This window comes from Ascidiella aspersa, chromosome 2 (genome assembly GCF_963924565.1).
Source record: "Ascidiella aspersa chromosome 2, kaAscAspe10.2, whole genome shotgun sequence".
NCBI classification, from domain to species: Eukaryota; Metazoa; Chordata; class Ascidiacea; order Phlebobranchia; family Ascidiidae; genus Ascidiella; species Ascidiella aspersa.
This window is the reverse complement of record NC_139448.1, coordinates 31,651,917-31,675,210: the sequence shown is the minus strand read 5'-3', so window position 1 is coordinate 31,675,210 and position 23,294 is coordinate 31,651,917. Positions and strand designations below refer to the sequence as shown.

The window sequence follows — 23,294 nt, the reverse complement described above, 5'->3', positions numbered from 1 at the left end:
AGAGATACATTGGAAAATAAAACGAGTCGGGAAAACCAAACTACGAACGTCAGAAAGTGCCGGTAGCAATATGAATCACCGCAACCTTATAATTGATTTTTGTAACTGACCGCTTGTACGTTCCATATACAACCTGGTGCAAATGAACTGGATGTTAGTAATTTTAAAAGTATAAAAGTATTTTAGTTTTGAATTTTGGATCAAACTTTATTAAGCCTGGAAACAGAATCACAGTCACAATTCTACCATTGTCCATTCCCTGACATTTTAAAATTGTATGTATTGCGCGATTTGAAGTGAAAAGCAAAAGTACAATAAAGACCAATTGTTTCCGACAGAATTGCGCTTGCAGTAATCATAATTGAAGTTTGTTTTGGTGTCATTGCGGTTTGCCATAAAAACGATTCCGACTCCCGAGTGAATCACTCTTTCCAAGAAAAAGATCAGTTCCATAAGAACACCGGAACAATTAGAGATATTTGGCGCAAGTCTTGCATACTTCATTCTAGATTTTCTTCAAATCGCAATTGCCATTGTGCCTTGACATTCACAAGATCGGAAATAGGACGTCTGGTAACAAGCAGTACTAGGATGGTACTTAACTTACCTATTGCAAAGTAAACTGCTTGCTTTGGCTTTCGTTATTTGGTAGTACACCAAAACAATTAGTTAAATAAAGCCATACATTTCGTATGGCATTTCGTTTTAGACATTTCTGTAACAAATCAGAAAAGGCCAACAACAGTTTAATACAATCTATTGGTCGTTAAAATGTCCTATTCTAAAAGGTAAAACAAAATCTTTCAATTTCTATATCAAAACAAATGTGCTTCTATACAAAATAAGCGAGTGGTTGATAAGTTTGCCTTGTTCTAAATCTATCGCCTGTCGGAAAGTTTTACTAATTGTCGAAAAGGACCTAAATATTACAAAATAGCACGCAAAACTGTCACCAAACTGTTTTATAAAGAGTTTTGATAAACATAAAGAGTTTTTTATAAAACGATAACTTTGAATTGACGACGAAAGGCCGTGGACAACATTTGGGTCGAACTGTAATAAGTTGAGTATCGTTAATCAACGAAAAATGGATAAAATTTAGTCAAAGTATTTTGGAATTGCACCCGATAATTAAACTGTATTTACGTTGAGGAGGCCCTAGAACAATTTACCTCAGAACGTACCACTGCATTTGTACTAGCATAATGTTTACCTATTGCCGGCAAGTGAGTGATTGTTATAAACTATATTTAGTAGGATTGTTATATAATGATTTATTTAAAAATGTTTTTTCACCTTTCTATACATGTTGACTTGCATGCTGAGCTTTTCTCGAAAAACGATAAAACCGATCGCATAGAAATGCAGAAATATATTTTAAAGCAACTTTGTATACCACTATTTATTTTCTCAATTTGCCGCACGCTTAGAGTTTTTAGAACCACTGATCTTAAAAATAGTAGGAAATATTGCGTTAGCCTGTACTCTCTTCCCCCCTCCCCAACCCACCGATGTACTTGGCCAGTTGATCGTTTCCGTGCGTGCTTTGCGACATATTTATATGCGTGCAACAAGTCCTCGTCGTCCTTACATCATCAAGCTGTTCTTTATGCCTGGAAGCATCTCTGCCTGACAGATTTCTATCTGGGTGAGTTTGTGTTTTTTGGAATTTTTGGTAGTTAAAGATACTGCAGAACAAATACTAAAACAATATTGTAAAGTGAATCGTGCTTTTTTGTTAGTAAAACTTATATTCTAAACTTTTAAATTAAAGATACACACACATAGATGCACACACCCGATGGAATAGCCACAGAGGGACGTGGAAAAGCTTTTCTTTGTCGAAGGGCGGGGACAAAGCTGCTCTTTTAAAGCATTACGCTTCATATCATGCCATTTTAAAATTGTATGTATTGCGCGATTTGAAGTGAAAAGCAAAAGTACAATAAAGACCAATTGTTTCCGACAGAATTGCGCTTGCAGTAATCATAATTGGAGTTTGTTTTGGTGTCATTACGGTTTGCCATAAAAACGATTCCGACTCCCGAGTGAATCACTCTTTCCAAGAAAAAGATCAGTTCTATAAGAACACCGGAACAATTGGAGATATTTGGCGCAAGTCTTGCATACTTCATTCTAGATTTTCTTCAAATCGCAATTGCCATTGTGCCTTGACATTCACAAGATCGGAAATAGGACGTCTGGTAATAAGCAGTACTAGGATGGTACTTAACTTACCTATTGCAAAGTAAACTGCTTGCTTTGGCTTTCGTTATTTGGTAGTACACCAAAACAATTAGTTAAATAAAGCCATACATTTCGTATGGCATTTCGTTTCAGACATTTCTGTAACAAATCAGAAAAGGCCAACAACAGTTTAATACAATCTATTGGTCGTTAAAATGTCCTATTCTAAAAGGTAAAACAAAATCTTTCAATTTCTATATCAAAACAAATGTGCTTCTATACAAAATAAGCGAGTGATTGATAAGTTTGCCTTGTTCTAAATCTATCGCCTGTCGGAAAGTTTTACTAATTGTCGAAAAGGACCTAAATATTACAAAATAGCACGCAAAACTGTCACCAAACTGTTTTATAAAGAGTTTTGATAAATGTAAAGAGTTTTTTATAAAACGATAACTTTGAATTGACGACGAAAGGCCGTGGACAACATTTGGGTCGAACTTTAATAATTTGAGTATCGTTAATCAAAGAAAAATGGATAAAATTTAGTCAAAGTATTTTGGAATTGCACCCGATAATTAAACTGTATTTACGTTGAGGAGGCCCTAGAACAATTTACCTCAGAACGTACCACTGCATTTGTACTAGCATAATGTTTACCTATTGCCGGCAAGTGAGTGATTGTTATAAACTATATTTAGTAGGATTGTTATATAATGATTTATTTAAAAATGTTTTTTCACCTTTCTATACATGTTGACTTGCATGCTGAGCTTTTCTCGAAAAACGATAAAACCCATCGCATAGAAATGCAGAAATATATTTTAAAGCAACTTTGTATACCACTATTTATTTTCTCAATTTGCCGCACGCTTAGAGTTTTTAGAACCACTGATCTTAAAAATAGTAGGAAATATTGCGTTAGCCTGTACTCTCTTCCCCCCTCCCCAACCCACCGATGTACTTGACCAGTTGATCGTTTCCGTGCGTGCTTTGCTACATATTTATATGCGTGCAACAAGTCCTCGTCGTCCTTACATCATCAAGCTGTTCTTTATGCCTGGAAGCATCTCTGCCTGACAGATTTCTATCTGGGTGAGTTTGTGTTTTTTGGAATTTTTGGTAGTTAAAGATACTGCAGAACAAATACTAAAACAATATTGTAAAGTGAATCGTGATTTTTTGTTAGTAAAACTTATATTCTAAACTTTTAAATTAAAGATACACACACATAGATACAAACACCCGATGGAATAGCCACAGAGGGACGTGGAAAAGCTTTTCTTTGTCGAAGGGCGGGGACAAAGCTGCTCTTTTAAAGCATTACGCTTCATATCATGCCCACATTTTGGCTTCCAAGCCACTTATAAGTAATTGTTATAAAGTGACTTTTGTAGAGCAACCCAATGTCAACCAACTAGACCTGTACGAGAACAAATGGCTTAACCTTATAAATGCTAGCATAAACATCCAAAAAATGATTTTACCTCGTTTTAAATAGTGTTTTATTTTGCTGTTTTACTTTGTTTTGTTTAGTTTTCTCTATTTGCCCTCTCGTTTTTATTTTCCACCTTATGGCGCGCTTTTATCTGTCTTATCAGTTGTTACATCACTTTACTGATTGCATCGTCATTTAGTTGCAGGAGTTGCGGCTTGCGTAGATGACCACTTGCCTAGATTAGTTAGTTTTGGTTTTTATTAGCGTACTTCTTGACTCATGTTGTGTTATGTTTTTAGATACTGACGATGCTTTTAATAGCGAAATATATTTATCAATTCATAACATCCAAACAAACTGATTTTCGGTTTACTGAGTTCTGAACTTAGTTTAATTTTTATACACACACATATGTGTTAAATAACTGTGATCTAGCCCTTCTGAAACTGATTTTTGACCAACAAAAATGCCACTCGTTTTGCTTGTAATAACATAATGTTGCAAGCGTATGTTGTTTCTCTACTTGCTCCTCTGTGAGCCTGTGTAGGGCAGTTGGGGTATAACCGGAAGTCGTGAGTTCGAACCTCACTACAGGCTAGTTGTTTCTCTAGCCTGCTTTTCTTGATTCATTAATCGACAGGTTTCAGAGTCAGCGATAGCTTTCGGCATAGCCTACTTTTAAATTTTTTTAAACACAGAGGAATGAGACCTAAATAACCAGATTTGCACGGAATTATTTAATTAACGCACTTAAATGTAAGTTGAGTCATTAGCGTGAATCTCTTAACTCCATAGGTTAAGTTGTTCAAATAACTCAAGTTTAGTCATTTAGGCCGAAAGATTTCAGTTAGGTCGAGTCATTTGTAAACAGTGACTTAAGCGTACCTTGTTTAAGTCATTTACATAAGCCATTACAACACTGCCAGACTGCCTCAGGCTCAGAACGCCTAAGTTGTATTTTTAATGGTTTAGGTTAGAATAAAATGAATTGTGGACATCGGCAAAAGTGCTGTGCCCAAAGTTTTTTTCGTTTTGTTAGTCCTGGTATTTTTATAATTATATGGAATACAAAACATGATTTTTTTGGTTTTCTTCTGCACTGTTTAGGTTTCGAAAACAATGTCGCCTTCCATCAAACTGTTCCTGGCTGTTGTCATTGTCGGCATGGTTTTAATGCTGGATACTGCTCGGTCCTGTGACTGCCTTACTTATCACCCACAGCTGGGTTTTTGTCGCGGACAATTAGGTATATGCTTTTTTATTCATAATGTTAACAAAAATATTTATTTGCCTGAACAATTCGAAAAAATATTATTACATAAACAAATTGTCAGAGATAACAAAAATGATACAATCGTCGCCCACTGTAAAAAAATGTGCTAGAATATAAATTTTTCTAAAAAATACCACATAAGACAAACGAACATCCTTTGATTTGTTTATTTATCCGTTATACAAATAGCGCATTGAATTTATTTTCATTTTGAAGAAACAAATTCACGCCTTCTTTTTCTGTTTGTCCTTTTTTCCTTTTTTTTAATCTTTCATCACTTCTATCTTCACTTGATTTTTACATTGATGATGGCATGAGTTATTGCTGAAACGTCTGTAAACTGCAAAATGTCGATTTTATCGAATATTATGGCTTTAATATTTTTATTGAAATTCATGCAGTTTTACAACGTTTTCCAGCTTACAGATTCACAGTGATAGCTGCCGATCATGTGAACGCCTCACGATATGATCAGGTTGTCCGTTCACCTGACGCCTTTCAAATAAACCAATGGCGGTATGACGTTCAGCGTCGTTACACAATCACTGGTTTTAAGGTTAGTTAAAGCAAACGGGATATTTAGCTCGACCACGTACCGCGCCATTACTCGTTGATTACCGTATACTTGCATAAGAACTATGGAGTTTGTTTGTCGACTAATATTCATATGACGAGTTGCTCAGCATGTTCTTTTATGGATATATTTGGATTTCGTCAGCGTTGTAATGACTTTCTTTAGGGCAGATTACTTGATTTGACTCAAGTCTTTTAGACGAATTACTTTGAAATATAGTGTTTTCTTAAGTATTTTTTTTGTATAATTGGGTACTTCATGTGTACTTCGTTTTTACTATTTTTTAGCTAAGGTATTGCTCATTTTTGAATAAGTTTACTAATTTTAATAGCTTGTGTCATTTTTTTGACAAATACTTGACTTGGAACTGACTTGCTCTAATTATGACTTGACTTGTTATTTATTCAAAAAGACTTGAATTAAACTTAAGTTATTTTACTTATGACTTGACTTAGAGTTAAGTTATTTTACAAATGACTTTACCAGGACTTAAGTCATTTCAAAATGTCTTTTTTACAACACTGGATTTAGCATACGTTCTACAGAACGTGTGATTTTTTAAGATGCACGAACACTCAATCCGACTGCGCAATGATAAAATGATTAAATTGTGAAGAGTCTGAATACTATAGTCTGATTTCACATAAATCAAAATTAGCACATAAAATCAGTTTATCAGTAAAAATTTTGGAACAACACAAGACGGCTATAAGTTAAGGTCAGATCATTTTTAGAATAACCATTTTTTGTTCTAAAGCACCGACATCATTGCGAAAAATATCTATATTTAAATATATATCAACTGGTTTCCAATTTTGCAGCTGTATCAAGGAAACAAGGAACTTACCACTAACACCTCTGTACAGTACATTTACACCGATCCGAACCCTGGATATACGTGCGGCGCAAGTTTAACAACAGGATCATACGCCGTTATTGGGGGTTAGAGCTGCCAGAAATAGCATTTGAATTAAAGCACTCAAAAAGTAGGAAATAATAAACACAATTCAATCCTACCAAGAACTAAGCGAAATATATAAATGTCAAATCATTACCTAAAACATTATTACTTTCTTAATCATAAATTCATAATGTCAATATATACTGTAGTTTGCAATATTAACTATTTAATGATTTAATTGTGAAATGTGAAATCATTACCCTAAAAAATGACATTATGTATATGTGAAATCATTACTTTAAAAAATATTACTTCATTATCTAAAATATATTTCATCATTATATAATTCGCAATATAAAGTATTTAATGATATAATTTAAGTGAAATAATGAAATGTCGAATCATTTCTTTAAAAGATATTAGTTTTCTAATTGGAAATATATATAATGTAATTATATAATTGGCAATATAAAGTAGTCACTGAGTTAATTTAAGTGAAACAGTTAAATGTCGAGTAATTACCTAAAAAGCATGTTTTTTCTTAATCAGAAATATATCACGTCATTATATATAATTCGCAAAATAAGCTAATACTAAAATACCCCCAAAACATGTTCATTTTGAAATGTTAACGAACATGCAATTCAATTAGGCGTTTTGTCTGGATGGATTATAACGCCCTGACTTACTCTAAGGTTCTTATCGCAATGGTCATCTGAGTGTTTACTCGTGTGACAACATAGAAGACCTGTCAGCATTAAGCCAACGCGAGAGAACCTTCCTTTTGATCAACTGGATTTATCGTTTTCCAAGAGCGTGCCAACATTGCCAAGTCGTCGAATGCTCATATAAAAGAGCCGAGCGTTGTCAAGTAAGAGCTTGGACTCATAATTTGTGTAGTTTAGGGGTAGGAATGTCCGATAATATCGGATCGGAGCCGACACCCGATGCCAAATGACAGTATCGGTACTTGTCCGATACCAGGGTGGTATCGGTGCCGATCCGATACCAAATTTATAGAGGAACTTCAGCCATGCATTGCGATCCAATGCAGCGATCTACCTTAAGGGTAATTTAAAAAAAATGTTGGTTAACAACTGGAGGTAACTAAACTTCTTTATTTTAACCTAATAACCTGAGAAATATTGCCTTTAAAAGTTTAGGTTTTATCAATTTTGCTTATTTTAGGATGGTTATGTGCCTTGGTATCGAATCGGACCCCGATACCTAAAATATCGGGTATAAAATGACAAGTATCGGACATCTCTGATTATAGGTTACCAAACGACGGCTTGCGGGCCAGCTGCGCCCCTTTAGATTAATTTTAACGGCCCGCGGCATATTTTATTAATAAACAAAAATACGGTTGTACTTTAGAACCGAAAATATATATGTTTGTTTTAAAAAAACTAACTATATCTATACAGCCACTCATAAAAGTGTCATATAACTTATCCCAACACAACGCGTGCTTTGAAAGTATTCCACCATTACAATTTACAGTTTCCTTAAATGGCGGTTTAAAATTTGATACCCAACGCCGGAATCGGGTCTCGGGCATTAACCTAGTCTTACTCGATTTCCGAATCAGGAGTCCCGAGTCTCGAATTTACGAGTTCAGAAATAAACTGACTCTGTCAAGTGTCGGGTATCTAGTCTCGGGTTTGGAGTTCTGATTCCCGAGTCCCCACCAATCTCGAGTCAAAAATCCCGAGTCCCGAGTCCCGAGTCCCCAATCTCGAGTCCCAATTCCCAAGTCCCGAGTCCCGAGTCGAAAATCCCGAGTCCCGAGTCCCAAGTCTCGAGTCCCGAGTCCCGAGTCAAAAATCCCGAGTCCCGAGTCCCGAGTCCCGAGTCCCGAGTCCCGAGTCCCGAGTCCCGAGTCCCAAGTCCCAAGTCTCGAGTCCCGAGTCCCGAGTCAAAAATCCCGAGTCCCCAGTCTCCAGTCTCCAGTCTCCAGTCTCCAGTCTCCAGTCTCCAGTCCCGAGTCCCGAGTCTCGATTTCGGAGTCGGGCTCCGCCGGCCCTAGTGGCAAATTTTAAACAGTTGACGTTGGGAATAAAGCGTGTATATTACTATAGAAACTGAATTCTTAACAACATAAGTTGTTGCGTTTAATCTCTTAAATAGTCTTCAACGTACCAAGATTTGACACAACCAGGTTAGTGACATATTTCATATTATACGAAAATTACTTGCTAACACAAAGACAATACATATTTATTTAGAAGTAAAATTGTTTTCAAGGTAAAGTTTTCGTTGGTCGATGCGCCGTGCGGAATTTCCCTCATTTCGGAGTAACGTGCTTTTTTAATTCATAACATTTTCTATTCAGGTAGAGCAAAGCCCTGACGAATGCTATCTTTACCGTTCCTACCTTGGATCACCAAATGATCTAGCCGTCTGCCTTCAACGTGGATCACGCTGCATCTGGGTGAAAGAATTTCTAGAGATTTAGTCTATGCCACCCTCCTCATTCTAACAAGTCGTCTTTATTGGGGGAGGTCATAATGGTCGACGCCTGTGTTTATATACTTTAAGACAGTACACACGATTTTGTACTTTTATTGCATCTGCAAATAAACGCCAGTTTTAGCGACTGCTATAGCCTACTTTAGTTGTTAATAGAGTACTCATAGTTTGCAGCATTAGGCGCGTTTTTACAGGTCCTATTGACTTGAAAAGAAAGCCTAAAGTATATGTAATACAATTCGACAAATTTCGATTGTAAAAAAAAACATCGTTATTGTTTCTCCTAAAAAACATCGTTACTGTTCTACTGGCCTACGACGATATAGTGATCACAAAATACATTTATGAATTAAATCATAAATGATAAATAAAATCATATACAAACAATACATACTCTGACACACGAGCCGCATTAAGGCACAAACTAGCAACTATTACCATTAACCAAGGAGAACGTTCTCAAACAATGATTTTAGGAGAACTGAAAAACAAGAAACAGTCAAGTTGTTGTTGGCAAGCAAACGATTTAATAAATAAAAATAACATTTGTGTAGCATGGCGGAATTTTGTTCGTATATACTTCCTTTAAAAAACAGGCAATTTTATAAATACAATTCGTCGAAATCATTATTTTTTCCAAACCGGGATGTCGCTGTACACTGGGGTGCCATTTCTAATGCCCAAAGTGCTGAGCATAATTCTGGAGTCTTAAAATATGATGTTTTCTCTCTTGGTAAGCCTCTTGATACAACTTGTTTTGTAAGATTAGAGTTTATTAAATCACAGAATCTTTTCCTGCATTGTGTAGAGCTGATTTATGTTGTTTCACTTCGATTTATTGTGACAGTACAGTAACCACTTACCGAAAATTCTAGGTGGGTGCAGCGATCTATTAATCATTTCTGGCGATGTGGTAGAACCTCGTTCCAAAAAACGTTTTTTTAAAGCAAAATTCAATTTATAATATTGAAGCGCAAAACGACAAGTTACAGTATCAACAGGCGTAATGCGCAGAAAACTAATCGGCGGAATTTGCAGGAAAGCGACCGTCGAGGATGACGTTATCTGTGACGTAAGGATGAAGCAGTCTACGTACTTTTGCTGGCAAAATAACAGAACAAGATTGTTGCTCGCCGTCCACACGAAGTACTTGTATGACGTGACAGTGCTTCGTCGTATTGAGCAATTATGACGTTAGGAAGTATTTTTTGCGTTTTCAGGGAAGTTACTTTACAGTTCTTACATTAGAGGCGATTTGCTGTTAGGTGTCGCGATAGTTTACTTTACTAAACATTACCACGCGGAATAATGTTTTGGTAATGTTATGGTGCAATACAATTTATCTAATTATTACGCAGCACTATACGCATCCGTAAATTGACCAACTAACGCCTTGTTGAAATTGAGGATCGGATATAATTAAAATGATGTCCTAAACAGTGAGAACAGACACTATTGTTCTGCGTGATAGGTTGTTTTATAGCCAGTTAAAAATGGACAAAAAAAGTACTAAAGCTTTTGATTGAAAATTGTTAATTTTTACCAATTGAAGGAATGACCAATGGCCTATCAAAAATTATTTTTCTGGCCTATAACAGTCTTTTACCTCCGTGCAAAACCGCCTCTAACGAGTAACTGCTTTGGTAATGACCTTACGCCTTGGTAAAGTAATATGAACACTATAAGCTGTGCCCAACGCCCGACGTACTTGATCGGTCATTCATTTCCGTGAGTTGTTTTCCGGCTATATATGTGCGACATTGCCCAATCCAGTCGAACAACAGGGAGTCCTTGAAATCAGCAGCCTAGAAAGTGACTCATAACTGTTTAACTTTAAGGTTTTAATTTTTTGATCGCAGCTCTAAGTTATGTAAAAGTGAAACTTTCTGTTTAGGAAAACGGAATGTTAATTTGCATTTGTTTCTAGTATTAGGTGTTATTGCAGGAAACAATACAGGGACAGATTGTGTACATGGCAAATTTGTTTGTGCTTTTCTTGGTGAAACAGATAATTTCAACCGTTGTTGTGATCAGGGCTGCGGAATCGGTTTGAAGTAACCTGAGTCCGAAACTGACTTTGTAGCCAGCATTTTACACTATAATCAAAAATAAGGTGGAAATAAAGCAATCTATTCAAAAGGTCATAGTATTGATCACCCACAATACATGGTTTTCCACTATTTGTTTTTTAAGTTTGCTGCATCAGTTCGAATATTGGTACAGCGCATGCGCATTCGAGTAAGTTTTACATTAGTCTTACTCGAGGCCCGAATACGACCCGGACTCGGCATGCCTGGTTTCGGCCTTCATACAGGCTACATTGTGGTGTTTATCCAGTTTGTATCAGCAACAGATTCGATTGAATCATATTTAAATTATTTTGTGAGTTTGTTACTAGTTTAGGTTTTAAAAAATAATATTGTGACTGTTCCAAAGTTTTCCACTGTGTTTATCTTGGAAATAACGCTTCACGAAAATCAAAATCATGATTTTTAGTTTTCTTCCTCACAATGTTGCACTGAAAGTGTAATATTACAATTCGCCTTGACCCTTGCAAAAAAATGTTGATCCCTAACCCCTGATAAATAACAGCAGAATAATTTAGCCCAACTAATGTTACAGTAAGACTTATTTTAAAGAGTATAGAGATGTTTAAGAATTTTTCCTCACTTTTTAGGTATTGTCGGAAACAATGTCGTTTCAACTTATAGTATTCCTGGCGGTCGTAGTGGTTTCGATGCTGGATCCCGCTCAGTCCTGTAGCTGCGAAATGCAACATCCACAGCAACAATTTTGCCATGGCGCATTAGGTATACGTTGTCAGCATATGATGATTCAAACTTTTAGTTTGTTACTGTTCGCAACAATATTACATTTTTCCCAAATAGAGTAAAAAATAATTATTACAGAAAACAAGGTCACTGATAAAACGAAGATTTAATTGTTGTCTATCGAATACCTTAAAAATGTGTCATTATGGATGTTTGCTAAATATTATGAAAGAGCATCGTGTGGCGATCTCAGTTTCCGCTGTGATTGGCGCATAGATTAAAAAAAGTCCACGCAGTTTGACATTTTTTTCAGCTTACAGATTCAAAGTCATAGCTGCCGATCATGTGAGAGAAAATGATCAGGTTTTGCATTCTGGGGACTTTCCCAGGGACTATTGGCCGCAGGATGTCGTACGTCGTTACACAATCAATCGCTTTCATGTAAGTTCAAACAAAAAAATAAAAATAAAAAAAAATAAAAATAAAAGTTCAAGCAAACACTAATAATAATAAAATAATATTACGTTCAAGCAAACAGTAATAATAATAATAAAATAATAAGTTTAAGGAAACACTACTAAACATGAAATAATAATAAGTTGAAGCAAACACTAATAATAACGTAATGCTACGTTCAAGCAAAATGTGTTGTTTGCTATATGAACTCAGGAGTAAGTAAGTATCATATCATTACATAATAAGAGACTCGCATAAGAAGACTATCGCGTCTGTTTTTCGTTTGATATCTATACGAAGTTCTTTGCTTGCAATTGGGTTTCTGGGTATATCGATTCCGCAACATTTGAACAAAACGGCAACATTAAGGGAGTATAGTTTGGTTTATGTTTTTCGGTAAACAACATAACTATACTCAAACTGACTGCATTATACGCCAACTGATTAACAACTATACGCCAACTGATTACCAAACATAAGCGAAATAATACAAAACGTAGTATACAACATGAGTTGATCGCATTTACAGTAATTAAAATCAGCAGGGTTTATAGCGAAAACTGTAAAATCTCTGGCATAATTTGTCTTAACGAAATACCGTAGGTTTCTACAAGTGACTTTTATATAGCACTCTTTTTTTGTCCGAAAATAAAATAAATCAAGGCCTTATGAAAGGTTTGTTGATAACAAATGAACAATTAACAGTCTGGTCAGTGTTGTAAACAAGTCATTTCAGAATGACTTAAATCCCATTTGTGAATTAACTTGTTCAAGTCAAGTATTTAAAAAAAATAAAAGTCAAGTTCCAGTCAAATCATTATTCGAGCAAGTTTACTTCAAGGCAAATCACTGATATAAAAATAAAACTATAAACATTTAAACATGGTAAACTCGTCCGATTAAAAGCAATATTTGCAACTGCGAAATAACAAAACAACAAAAGTGCAAATCTAATCGATTTACTGCACATGCAAAACTTGAGATAAATAACTCAACTCTATAATAAAATGGTATTGAAAACATTTTGTTTAATTCAAATGTTAAATGAAAACACCCAAGTCGTTTGAATTAATGACTTCATAAGTGCAAGCCAAGTCATTTGTCCAAAAGACTAAATTCAAGTCATGTCATTTGTCCAAAACAACTTAAGCCAAGTCAAGTCATTTGCAAAAAATGTCTTAAGTCCACTTAAGTCAAGTCATGGAATTAGATCATTAGCAATGCCTCTGGTTCTGATTTTTGCAGCTGTACCAAGGAAACAAGGAGCTTACCACTAACACCTCGATACAGTACATTTACACCGAGCCAAACCCTGGATGGACGTGCGGCGCAAGTTTAACAACAGGAAATACGTATGCCGTTATTGGAGGTTAGAGCTGTCTGGCGCGCTTTTAGGTAACAAATTGCATTGCATTAAAGCAGGATTTATCAGACACAATATATCAACGCAGTTCACTCCTAGCCCTAATGGAATATAAATGCAGCATTTTAATATCTTTATAAATCAGAGAATACTACCTTCCAGCCCAGAATTTTATAATGTCATTATATAATATGCAATATACCTTTAATTTAATGTGTAAATATTCGTGTAACATTTAAAGCGTTTACCGGCATGCAACTAAATTTGGCATCTTCGTGAGTTCTGCGCACCTTACAGTTTACAATACTTTTCAGGTTCTTACCGCAACGGTCAACTCAGTATTTATAACTGTGACAACATATTTGACCTCGAAACTTTGAGCCTACGTGAGAGACAGTTTCTTCTGATCAACTGGGTTTATCGTTTTCCCAGTGCGTGTCAACATTGCCAAATTGTCGAATGTTTAGAAGACACCGATAGTTGTGAAGTAAGAAGGCTAACTCTTAATTTCTATAGGCCAAAGATAGAAATGTCCGATAATATCGGATCGGTGCCGACATTCGATCTCAAGTGACAATGGTGGTACTTGTCCGATACCAGCGTGGTATCGGTATTGATCCGATACCGATGTAATAAAATAATTTTAGCCATAATTATCGATTCAAGGCAGCCATTTTACCTTTAAAGATAGATTTAGGAAAAAGTGATTTATCAACTGAAGGTAACTAAAGTTCTTAACGCTAAGGCCAACTTTGGATTTTTTCTCTAAACGCTGAAAGCAATTTTTCGAGAAAAAAAATACTTGCCTCAACGATTCTCTCGATTATCATGCAAACATTTTTTTTAATTCATGATATTTGATATGTAGGGGGAGCAAAGGCCTGACGAATGCCGCTATCACCCCTCCCACCTTGAGCAACCTACTGATCTAGCCGTCTGCCTTCGACGTGGATCATACTGCGTCTGGGTTGACGGATTTCAAGTGATTCCTTCAAGGGAAATTCCATCACTCTAACAGGTCGTCCTCAAATGGGGACAGTCATACAAACAACGCCTGTTTTGTTGATTTCAAAGCTTGTACGCCATTTTGTATTTACGTTTCATTTGTGGCTTGCTTACATCATTTATCGACAGATTCGGTAAGTCTGCGTTAGGTTTCGGTGTACCGTTGATACGTAGGCCGTAATCGTTGGTCAGAAAGCAGCTTCACAAGTGCTAGATCATAGTTGTTGTACATATATATGTGTGTGTATATTTTATTGAATCAGTCGCATTTCATTGGTTTAATTTTCGACGGTCCCGGGCCAGGTGTGACCTGATATCGTGAGTTCAAACCTCACTGCAGGTTATTATTTGCTTTTCTAGCCTGCCTTGCTTGTATCATAGGCGACATACTCGGTTAGTCTGTGATGGCTTTCGATATCCTAAAGACACATATGCCGTACTGTTTAGTTCATTGAATTGTCATGGTTTTACTTGTTATGGCCCTAACAGCAAATAAATTGTACAAATATACTCGTGCTATCATGCGTGTTGCATCATCAAGCGCATTTTATTGCTTAACTTTCCCTTTACTTTGTTTAGCAGGGTTTCCCAAACTTTGGTCCGCGGACCATTGATGGTCCGCGACGACTGCGCAGGTAGTCTGTGGTGATATGACAAGTAATTAAAAAGTCATATATTAACGTTGTACAGTAGGCTATACCTACCCTTTTAACAATTGCCGCAGTTATTCACAACTTAATGATTTCGAAAGCTTTGAGTTATAAAATAATTTAAGGGTGAAATTATACTGCCATTGAATTAGTTGTTAAGTTCAGTAACTTAAATTTAATTGTATTGCGGTCCGCGAAAAAACAGATTTACAAATAGTGGTCCATTGTCCAAAAATTTTATTAGTGCGATGAAACGATTTTATAAAATACGAGTAAAATGTGAATAACATTATGGAAAGACTAAATGGCAAGCTAGCATTATCAACATAGGCATCATTCGCAGAAAATCAATCGGAAGAATTCGAGGCAAAACAATCAGCGTTGGGATGACGTCATTTGTGACGTAAGCAATCTACGCAGTTTCGCGCGAAAGAACTGAACGGAATTGTTTTTCGCCGACAAGTACTCGCGTGACGTGAAACTGTTTCGAAGAATTTACAATTCTGACTTGAAGAAGCTGTTTTTGCGTTTTCAATCAATGTGTAGTCCATACGTCATTGGCGGTTTGTTATTAAGTGTCACGATAGTTGCTTAACTTACAATTAATATAGTTAGTCCTGTAATAGTTCCTTAACGCAAATGGTAATATAATATGCCACATTGGAAAAAGTGTTTCGGTAATGTTATGCGTCTTTTATTCAACTTGCAAATACGCAACACTAAGACGGTCAACGAACTGTACAAAGTGAAGACCGGATGAATAAAAGAGCAAAGTTTATCTCAAGGAGCAAAATGCATTGGCGCTCTCTCGGTTGGGAATATTCTGATTTAAATTTGCAACAAATTTAAAATGGGACATTTATATAAATTCAGGATATCATAAACAAATGGCCTTGGGAATCCAAAGTGGTTAGTCCGGCACCGTTATCAGTTGTTTACTTGCCAACAACCCGCTATAATCCAGTAACAGCACGGGAAGACGTAACTAGTTGACAAAGTAACCGAAATCTGCAAGCCAGCAGGCCCACCGCCCGACGTACTTGACCGATCATGCGTTTCCGCTGGCTATTTATATGCGTGCAACAATTACAGAACTCAGATATTTTTTTTCCAAAATATAGTATTTTTCTCAATTAAAAAATAACTTTACAGCCTATACAATTAAAAAATAACTTTCCAGTCTATATTAAAAAAAATCACCAAAGTTTTGTTTCTCACTATTTAGGTATAGCTAAAAGTCTGTCATGAACATGTTTTTGGCTGTTATCTTTATTGTTGTGCTTTCAATGCAGGAATCATCGTGTTCGTGTAATTGCAATAATTTGCATCCGCATGAGCGGTTTTGCCGTGGTGCCTTTGGTATGCTCTTTAAATACCAGTTATTCTTCATACCGTGTTTTTTGTTACAGTCAACTTTATGAAACTTTTAGGCCAAAGGCCAACTAGAAAAAATTATCAGTTGTTTATCAGTAAAACTGTTTTTTTGCTAACAGAGTATAAACAATTAATCTATTTCCGACCAATAGCGCGAAACTATATAATGAAATTGTTTTAGATTATTTCTCAAATAATATACTCATTAGTACAATCAAATCTTTTTCGTCCAAATGTAACAAAATAACCACACGTAAAATTTTGTTCAGTGTTCCATTCATTTACTGCAAACAGGACAATAGTTTGTATTTGTTTGTTTGTAAACGCGATTTTAAACGAGTTCAAAAATGTATTTCCAGCTTTCAAATTCGAAGTCATAGCTGCAGGCTTCGTGAACTCTTCACAATATGACCAAGTTCTTTTTCCCAACCCTTACTATCCAACGGAGATTTGGGAGCTGAACGTGATACGTCGTTACACAGTAACAAACTTCGCGGTAAGCCTAAGCTAACACGTTTGTTTCTTGTACTTAAATTTGCTCGTCTTGTACACGGTTAAAATATATCACCCCCCGACTAAGTTCAACAAGACAGACGGCAGACTTTTTAACACGGTGGCATATAAACAATGCTGAGGATATTTCGATTTCAAATGCTTTAAAATGGAAGGTTTATTTTTAACATTATATACATATGGGGTTTTCATACTTGACATTTTATTCCGATACCGATAGTCGATACCCGATATTGTGAACATAAAGTATCGCGATCCAATACGATACCGAATAACCTCATAAATCTGCCTAATTAAGTAGAACTGATAAAATTAAAATGTCCTACTGTGTATGTGTGTTTAACGGGGTTGAAGACCGTTGGTCCTTATCAAATCAATGCATAGAAGTCACATTAGCTGACTTTTATTTCAGTTTTCACAAGAAAAATAAATCCAAAATCGCGCAAGCCGTCTTGCAGTCAAGCAAACTGGCGTACAAAATGCTGCAATACACAACAATTGAGGGCGACATGCTAGAATGATGTAGAAAACCAAACTGTCCGACAAACCTGTAAGTGATTAAAAAGCCATAAGACGTATACTTTCTATTTATTTCCTCATATGGGGACTGTAGGCTATGTAGTACTAATGTACCCCAAAACTATGTATGCACACAGCGAGTGTCAAAACCATGGTTTATTTACAAACAAAGAAATGAATGAATAATACGAGCAGAACGTTTACAATCACAAAATATAATATGCCTAGCAATGAGGAAACTTTTGAGTAGACCAAAAATCACATCAGACATAAAATGATGGTACAAGGTTAACTTTTAAATTTGTTATATTTATTTCGGCTTCTAATGATATTTCAAGCCTAACTTCAGAAATTACGTTTGAAACATGTAAAACCCCGGCTCCGCAGTGTGGTAAACAAGTGATTTTGAAATGACTGAAGTCTAACAAATCTTAATGTTTTTAGTTTTAACCCATGTTATTTGACTAAATCAAGACATTTTACCAGAACTACTTAAGTCAAGTCATTTAAAAACATTGACTTAAGTGCACTAAAGTAAAGGCATTTTCTTAAAATCATTTTAACACTGCCGCTCTGACGTTGCAAAATGCATAATAGCAAAAATAAAACACATAAGCACATGTATTTGTACGTTTTATTTGCTCCAACAGATAATCCTGGTCACTTTCCAATAACTTTTGATTGCAACTTGTTTTTATTTTCAGTTACCCTGATGACATGCCCCCGGAACCCGCTCACCCAAACGCAGCGTTGGTTACGCCTGAGACAAGCTGCTCGATGAATGGGTATGCTTCCACGTTTGGAGAGGGGAATGCGGCATTCGTCTGATTCTAGCTCTCTCTGTACAAATATATAAAAACTTGAACGAATTTCCCGAAGTGTTACAATGTATGTGCGAAGTCGTATCAGCCAATACTTTGCTTAATGACAGACTATCATTTTTTCATTTCGTTTGTAGGTCTTATAAGCGGGACGAAATCATTACTACATTCCTTCTAAAATATAGTGGAGTAGTGGACAACCTTTGTTGTTTTGGCTTTGGCACAGTGATTGACAAAACGTGTGACGCGGCAAACTTCTGGTTTGTATTCTCATTAAGTGTGCCGCTTTTTGTATTTTGCAAATAAACTTATTTGTATAGTCATGACATGCAGCCAAACGTATTAAAGGAATCAAAGTATTAGTTCCAAAAAGCTGCTTCTTGACCAACTATTACGACTTACTTATCATCGGTACAAAGCCACCGCTCAATGTTAAGTTGTTGTACTAACAGAATGTGGCAAGCACTGTGGTATGAAGTTCGAACCTCACTTCAGGCTAGTTGTTTTCCTAGCCTGCTTCTTTTGCATTATTGATCGACAGATTTGCTTAGTCTGAGTTGGCTTTCGGTGTATCTTGGATAATGTAAATTTAGGTTCCGCGTGCTTGCCTGCATGTCCATTTGTAATGCGAATTGGTTATTTTCTAAAATTAAATAACATTTGTAGACACACTCGAGAAACTTTCGAGGCACACAGTTTAAGAAGTATTGGTGGTGACATAGAAATCATATTTCGCGTTCTTACTTTACAGTTGTAGAAGCCGGCGGAACAGTCGATGATTAGGCAGTCTTGACAGCCTTCATAAAAGCGGATCATCCAGTTCATTAAAAGCACCGATCTCTCGAAAATGTCCAAAGTTGAAAAATCAACTATGTGGTCACACGAGTAAATGTCCAGATGACCGTTTCGGTAAGAACCTGACAGTTTATGAAAGTGTTATAAACTACTTTAGACTAAAAAAGCAAGAAAGTTGACTAATTGAATTCCTCTTGATCGTTCAAAGTTCATGTTGTGATATATTTCTTTTTTCAATAAGACACTTCCAAAAATGTAAATATCACACGGTTTCTGCTTTTTTTAGTATTATATCTGCTGTAAAATGTTTTTTTAGTGTTTTCAACTCTTTAACATTCAACTTAAATCCCCTTAATTAAATATAAAACTTATAGTATTAACCAAAAAAAAATACAGTATTAACCAAAAAACCGAATACTATAGGTCGCTTCAAAACTCTTCCGTATAGCAAACTGTTGTCTTGCAAATGATATATCCATTTCAGTAGCTCTCACCTCCAATAACGCCGTAAGTTCTTGCTATTTTTAATGTTACCCCGCACGTCAATTCGGGATAGGGATCGGTGTAAATGTACTGCAATGTTTCGTTTGTTGAAAGATCCTTATTTCCTTGGTACAGCTGCAAAATGTGAAGGCAGGTAATCACTTTGGCAATTATACGAGGAGGTTTAAATTAATATCGAATATTCTTCGTGAATTAAGATGACATTGTGCCTTGAAACACCACTAAAACTAAAAGTAAATTGCATACACTTTAGTATGCATATCATATCGGGTCCATACCGATGTCTGGTGGTATCGGTATTCCAGGAATTTGCGTTCCTTGGCAGAGATTTTACTTTAAAGGGTAAATTTGTCAGGTAAATTAAGGTTTAATACAACTGCAAGTAGCTAAGCTTTCTAATGTAAATTTCGGTCTAAAAACTTGCAAAAACCACAGTAGGACATTGTAATTTTATCAGTTCTACTTAATTAGGCAGATTTATGAGGTTATTCGGTATCGTATTGGATCGCGATACTTTATGTTCACAATATCGGGCATCGACTATCGGTATCGGAATAAAATGTCAAGTATGAAAACCCCATATGTATATAATGTTAAAAATAAACCTTCCATTTTGAAGCATTTGAAATCGAAATATCCTCAGCATTGTTTATATGCCACCGTGTTAAAAAGTCTGCCGTCTGTCTTGTTGAACTTAGTCGGGGGGTGATATATTTTAACCGTGTACAAGACGAGCAAATTTAAGTACAAGAAACAAACGTGTTAGCTTAGGCTTACCGCGAAGTTTGTTACTGTGTAACGACGTATCACGTTCAGCTCCCAAATCTCTGTTGGATAGTAAGGGTTGGGAAAGAGTACTTGGTCGTATTGTGAAGAGTTCACAAAGCCCGCAGCTATGACTTCGAATTTGAAAGCTGGAAATACATTTTTGAACTCGTTTAAAATCGCGTTTACAAACAAACAAATACAAACTATTGTCCTGTTTGCAGTAAATGAATGGAACACTGAACAAAATTTTACGTGTGGTTATTTTGTTACATTTGGACGAAAAAGATTTGATTGTACTAATGAGTATATTATTTGAGAAATAATCTAAAACAATTTCATTATATTGTTTCGCGCTATTGATCGGAAATAGATTAATTGTTTATACTCTGTTAGCAAAAAAACAGTTTTACTGATAAACAACTGATAATTTTTTCTAGTTGGCCTTTGGCCTAAAAGTTTCATAAAGTTGACTGTAACAAAAAACACGGTATGAAGAATAACTGGTATTTAAAGAGCATACCGAAGGCACCACGGCAAAACCGCTCATGCGGATGCAAATTATTGCAATTACACGAACACGATGATCCCTGCATTGAAAGCACAACAATAAAGATGACAGCCAAAAACATGTTCATGACAGACTCTTAGCTATACCTAAATAGTGAGAAACAAAACTTTGGTGATTTTTTTTTATATAAACTGGAAAGTTATTTTTTAATTGTATAGGCTGTAAAGTTATTTTTTAATTGAGAAAAATACTATATTTTGGTACCCAAACCGTAGCCTTAAGCATATTATTGTTACGTGCTGTAGTCCCATATCTGTTAATGAGAAAAAACTGTACACATTCACGTCGAATTGCTGTCTGTACCAAAAGTGCTAATGCGAAACTTTTACTCAAAGTCTCCTAACATATCTTATCTGTCTTAGTATAAATTTGCTTGAAATTGTTGCGCAAAAATATGGGTTAGCATTTCACAGGTAGCAATTAATGCATTTAAATGTTTATAGACGATTAAGAAACCAAAGAAGTTCAAAAATCGATCCCAGCACAAACACAGGTGTTGAACAATGCGGTCATAACACCTGGGCGAACTTGGCGCGCCTACATTTTTATAGGTCAATATCTCCGACAGTTGTGCCCCTTATAAGTTGAAAAATATTTACTATTAAACAAGCTATGTTACAATCTAGTTGTCAAGCTAACTTACAGAACTATACGATAAAAATTTAAACCCCAAAACTTGCGCAGTGAGATACCCCGCCTAGTAATAGCTGCCTTGACCTTGAAAAAATATCTGAGTTCTGTAATTGTTGCACGCATATAAATAGCCAGCGGAAACGCATGATCGGTCAAGTACGTCGGGCGGTGGGCCTGCTGGCTTGCAGATTTCGGTTACTTTGTCAACTAGTTTCGTCTTCCCGTGCTGTTACTGGATTATAGCGGGTTGTTGGCAAGTAAACAACTGATAACGGTGCCGGACTAACCACTTTGGATTCCCAAGGCCATTTGTTTATGATATCCTGAATTTATATAAATGTCCCATTTTAAATTTGTTGCAAATTTAAATCAGAATATTCCCAACCGAGAGAGCGCCAATGCATTTTGCTCCTTGAGATAAACTTTGCTCTTTTATTCATCCGGTCTTCACTTTGTACAGTTCGTTGACCGTCTTAGTGTTGCGTATTTGCAAGTTGAATAAAAGACGTATAACATTACCGAAACACTTTTTCCAATGTGGCATATTATATTACCATTTGCGTCAAGGAACTATTACAGGACTAACTATATTAATTGTAAGTTAAGCAACTATCGTGACACTTAATAACAAACCGCCAATGACGTATGGACTACACATTTATTGAAAACGCAAATACAGCTTCTTCAAGTCAGAATTGTAAATTCTTCGAAACAGTTTCACGTCACGCGAGTACTTGTCGGCGAAAAACAATTCCGTTCAGTTCTTTCGCGCGAAACTGCGTAGATTGCTTAGGTCACAAATGACGTCATCCCAACGCTGATTGTTTTGCCTCGAATTCTTCCGATTGACTTTCTGCGAATGATGCCTATGTTGATAATGCTAGCTTGCCATTTAGTCTTTCCATAATGTTATTCACATTTTACTTGTATTTTATAAAATCGTTTCATCGCACTACTAAAATTTTTGGACCATGGACCACTATTTGTGAATCTGTTTTTTCGCGGACCGCAATACAATTAAATTTAAGTTACTGAACTTAACAACTATTTCAATGGCAGTATAATTTCACCCTTAAGTTATTTTATAACTCCGTTTCTCATCTCTGCCTTACAACAAACTTTTTACTCATTAATCTTCGCGCAACAAGTAAGATTTACTATACTAGATAGCAAAAGCTTTCGAAATCATTAAGTTGTGAATAACTGCGGCAATTGTTAAAAGGGTAGGTATAGCCTACTGCACAACGTTAATATATGACTTTTTAATTTCTTGTCATATTACCACAGACTACCTGCGCAGTCGTCGCGGACCACCAATGGTTCGCGGACCAAAGTTTGGGAAACCCTGCTAAACAAAGTAAAGGGAAAGTTAAGCAATAAAATGCGCTTGATGATGCAACACGCATGATAACACGAGTATGTTAGTACAATTTATTTGCTGTTAGGGCCATAACAAGTAAAACCATGACAATTCAATGAACTAAACAGAACGGCATATGTGTCTTTAGGATATCGAAACCATCACAGACTAACCGAATATGTCGCCTATGATACAAGCAAGGAAGGCTAGAAAAGCAAATAATAACCTGCAGTGAGGTTTGAACTCACGATACCAGGTCACACCGGGCCCGGGACCGTCGAAAATTAAACAAAGAAATGCGACTGATTCAATAAAATATACACACACATATATATGTACAACAACTATGATC

At 36.0% G+C, this 23,294-nt stretch overlaps 3 protein-coding genes across 3 annotated transcripts; 2 read left to right on the top strand and 1 right to left on the bottom strand.

The window, feature by feature from the left end:
- Positions 1-3,219: 3,219 nt before the first annotated feature.
- Positions 3,220-8,974, top strand: LOC146164919 (metalloproteinase inhibitor 1-like). Its single transcript, XM_083382777.1, has 6 exons — positions 3,220-3,279; positions 4,730-4,868; positions 5,315-5,451; positions 6,291-6,411; positions 7,066-7,241; positions 8,706-8,974. The coding sequence occupies exons 2-6, from the start codon at positions 4,742-4,744 to the stop codon at positions 8,826-8,828; spliced, it is 684 nt and encodes a 227-aa protein (XP_083238903.1). The 5' UTR covers positions 3,220-3,279; positions 4,730-4,741; the 3' UTR covers positions 8,829-8,974.
- Positions 8,975-11,534: 2,560 nt separating this feature from the next.
- LOC146164918 (uncharacterized) lies at positions 11,535-15,041 on the top strand. Its single transcript, XM_083380880.1, has 5 exons — positions 11,535-11,601; positions 11,927-12,054; positions 13,315-13,438; positions 13,747-13,919; positions 14,301-15,041. Exons 1-5 carry the CDS (start codon positions 11,535-11,537, stop codon positions 14,445-14,447), a joined length of 639 nt encoding a protein of 212 aa, XP_083237006.1. The 3' UTR covers positions 14,448-15,041.
- A 2,593-nt stretch (positions 15,042-17,634) lies between these two features.
- On the bottom strand, positions 17,635-21,036 carry LOC146164917 (metalloproteinase inhibitor 1-like). Its single transcript, XM_083382696.1, has 5 exons — positions 20,902-21,036; positions 20,391-20,527; positions 19,604-19,727; positions 19,059-19,231; positions 17,635-18,333 (listed from the first exon to the last, which is right to left on the bottom strand). Exons 1-5 carry the CDS (start codon positions 21,014-21,016, stop codon positions 18,154-18,156), a joined length of 729 nt encoding a protein of 242 aa, XP_083238822.1. The 5' UTR covers positions 21,017-21,036; the 3' UTR covers positions 17,635-18,153.
- Positions 21,037-23,294: the final 2,258 nt, after the last annotated feature.

Bases quoted from the DNA above. Each gene is read 5' to 3' on its own strand.
- LOC146164917 (XM_083382696.1), bottom strand. From the start codon at position 21,016: ATGAACATGTTTTTGGCTGTCATCTTTATTGTTGTGCTTTCAATGCAG. The intron at 19,728-20,390 runs GTAAGCCTAAGC...CACATTTTGCAG, and splicing joins ACACAGTAACAAACTTCGCG to CTGTACCAAGGAAATAAGGA. The intron at 18,334-19,058 runs GTAAGAACGCGA...ATATTTGTACAG, and splicing joins CCGGCTTCTACAACTGTAAA to AGAGAGCTAGAATCAGACGA.
- LOC146164919 (XM_083382777.1), top strand. From the start codon at position 4,742: ATGTCGCCTTCCATCAAACTGTTCCTGGCTGTTGTCATTGTCGGCATG. The intron at 6,412-7,065 runs GTTAGAGCTGCC...ACTTACTCTAAG, and splicing joins ATCATACGCCGTTATTGGGG to GTTCTTATCGCAATGGTCAT. The intron at 7,242-8,705 runs GTAAGAGCTTGG...TTTTCTATTCAG, and splicing joins AAAGAGCCGAGCGTTGTCAA to GTAGAGCAAAGCCCTGACGA.
- LOC146164918 (XM_083380880.1), top strand. From the start codon at position 11,535: ATGTCGTTTCAACTTATAGTATTCCTGGCGGTCGTAGTGGTTTCGATG. The intron at 12,055-13,314 runs GTAAGTTCAAAC...TGATTTTTGCAG, and splicing joins ACACAATCAATCGCTTTCAT to CTGTACCAAGGAAACAAGGA. The intron at 13,439-13,746 runs GTTAGAGCTGTC...AATACTTTTCAG, and splicing joins TACGTATGCCGTTATTGGAG to GTTCTTACCGCAACGGTCAA.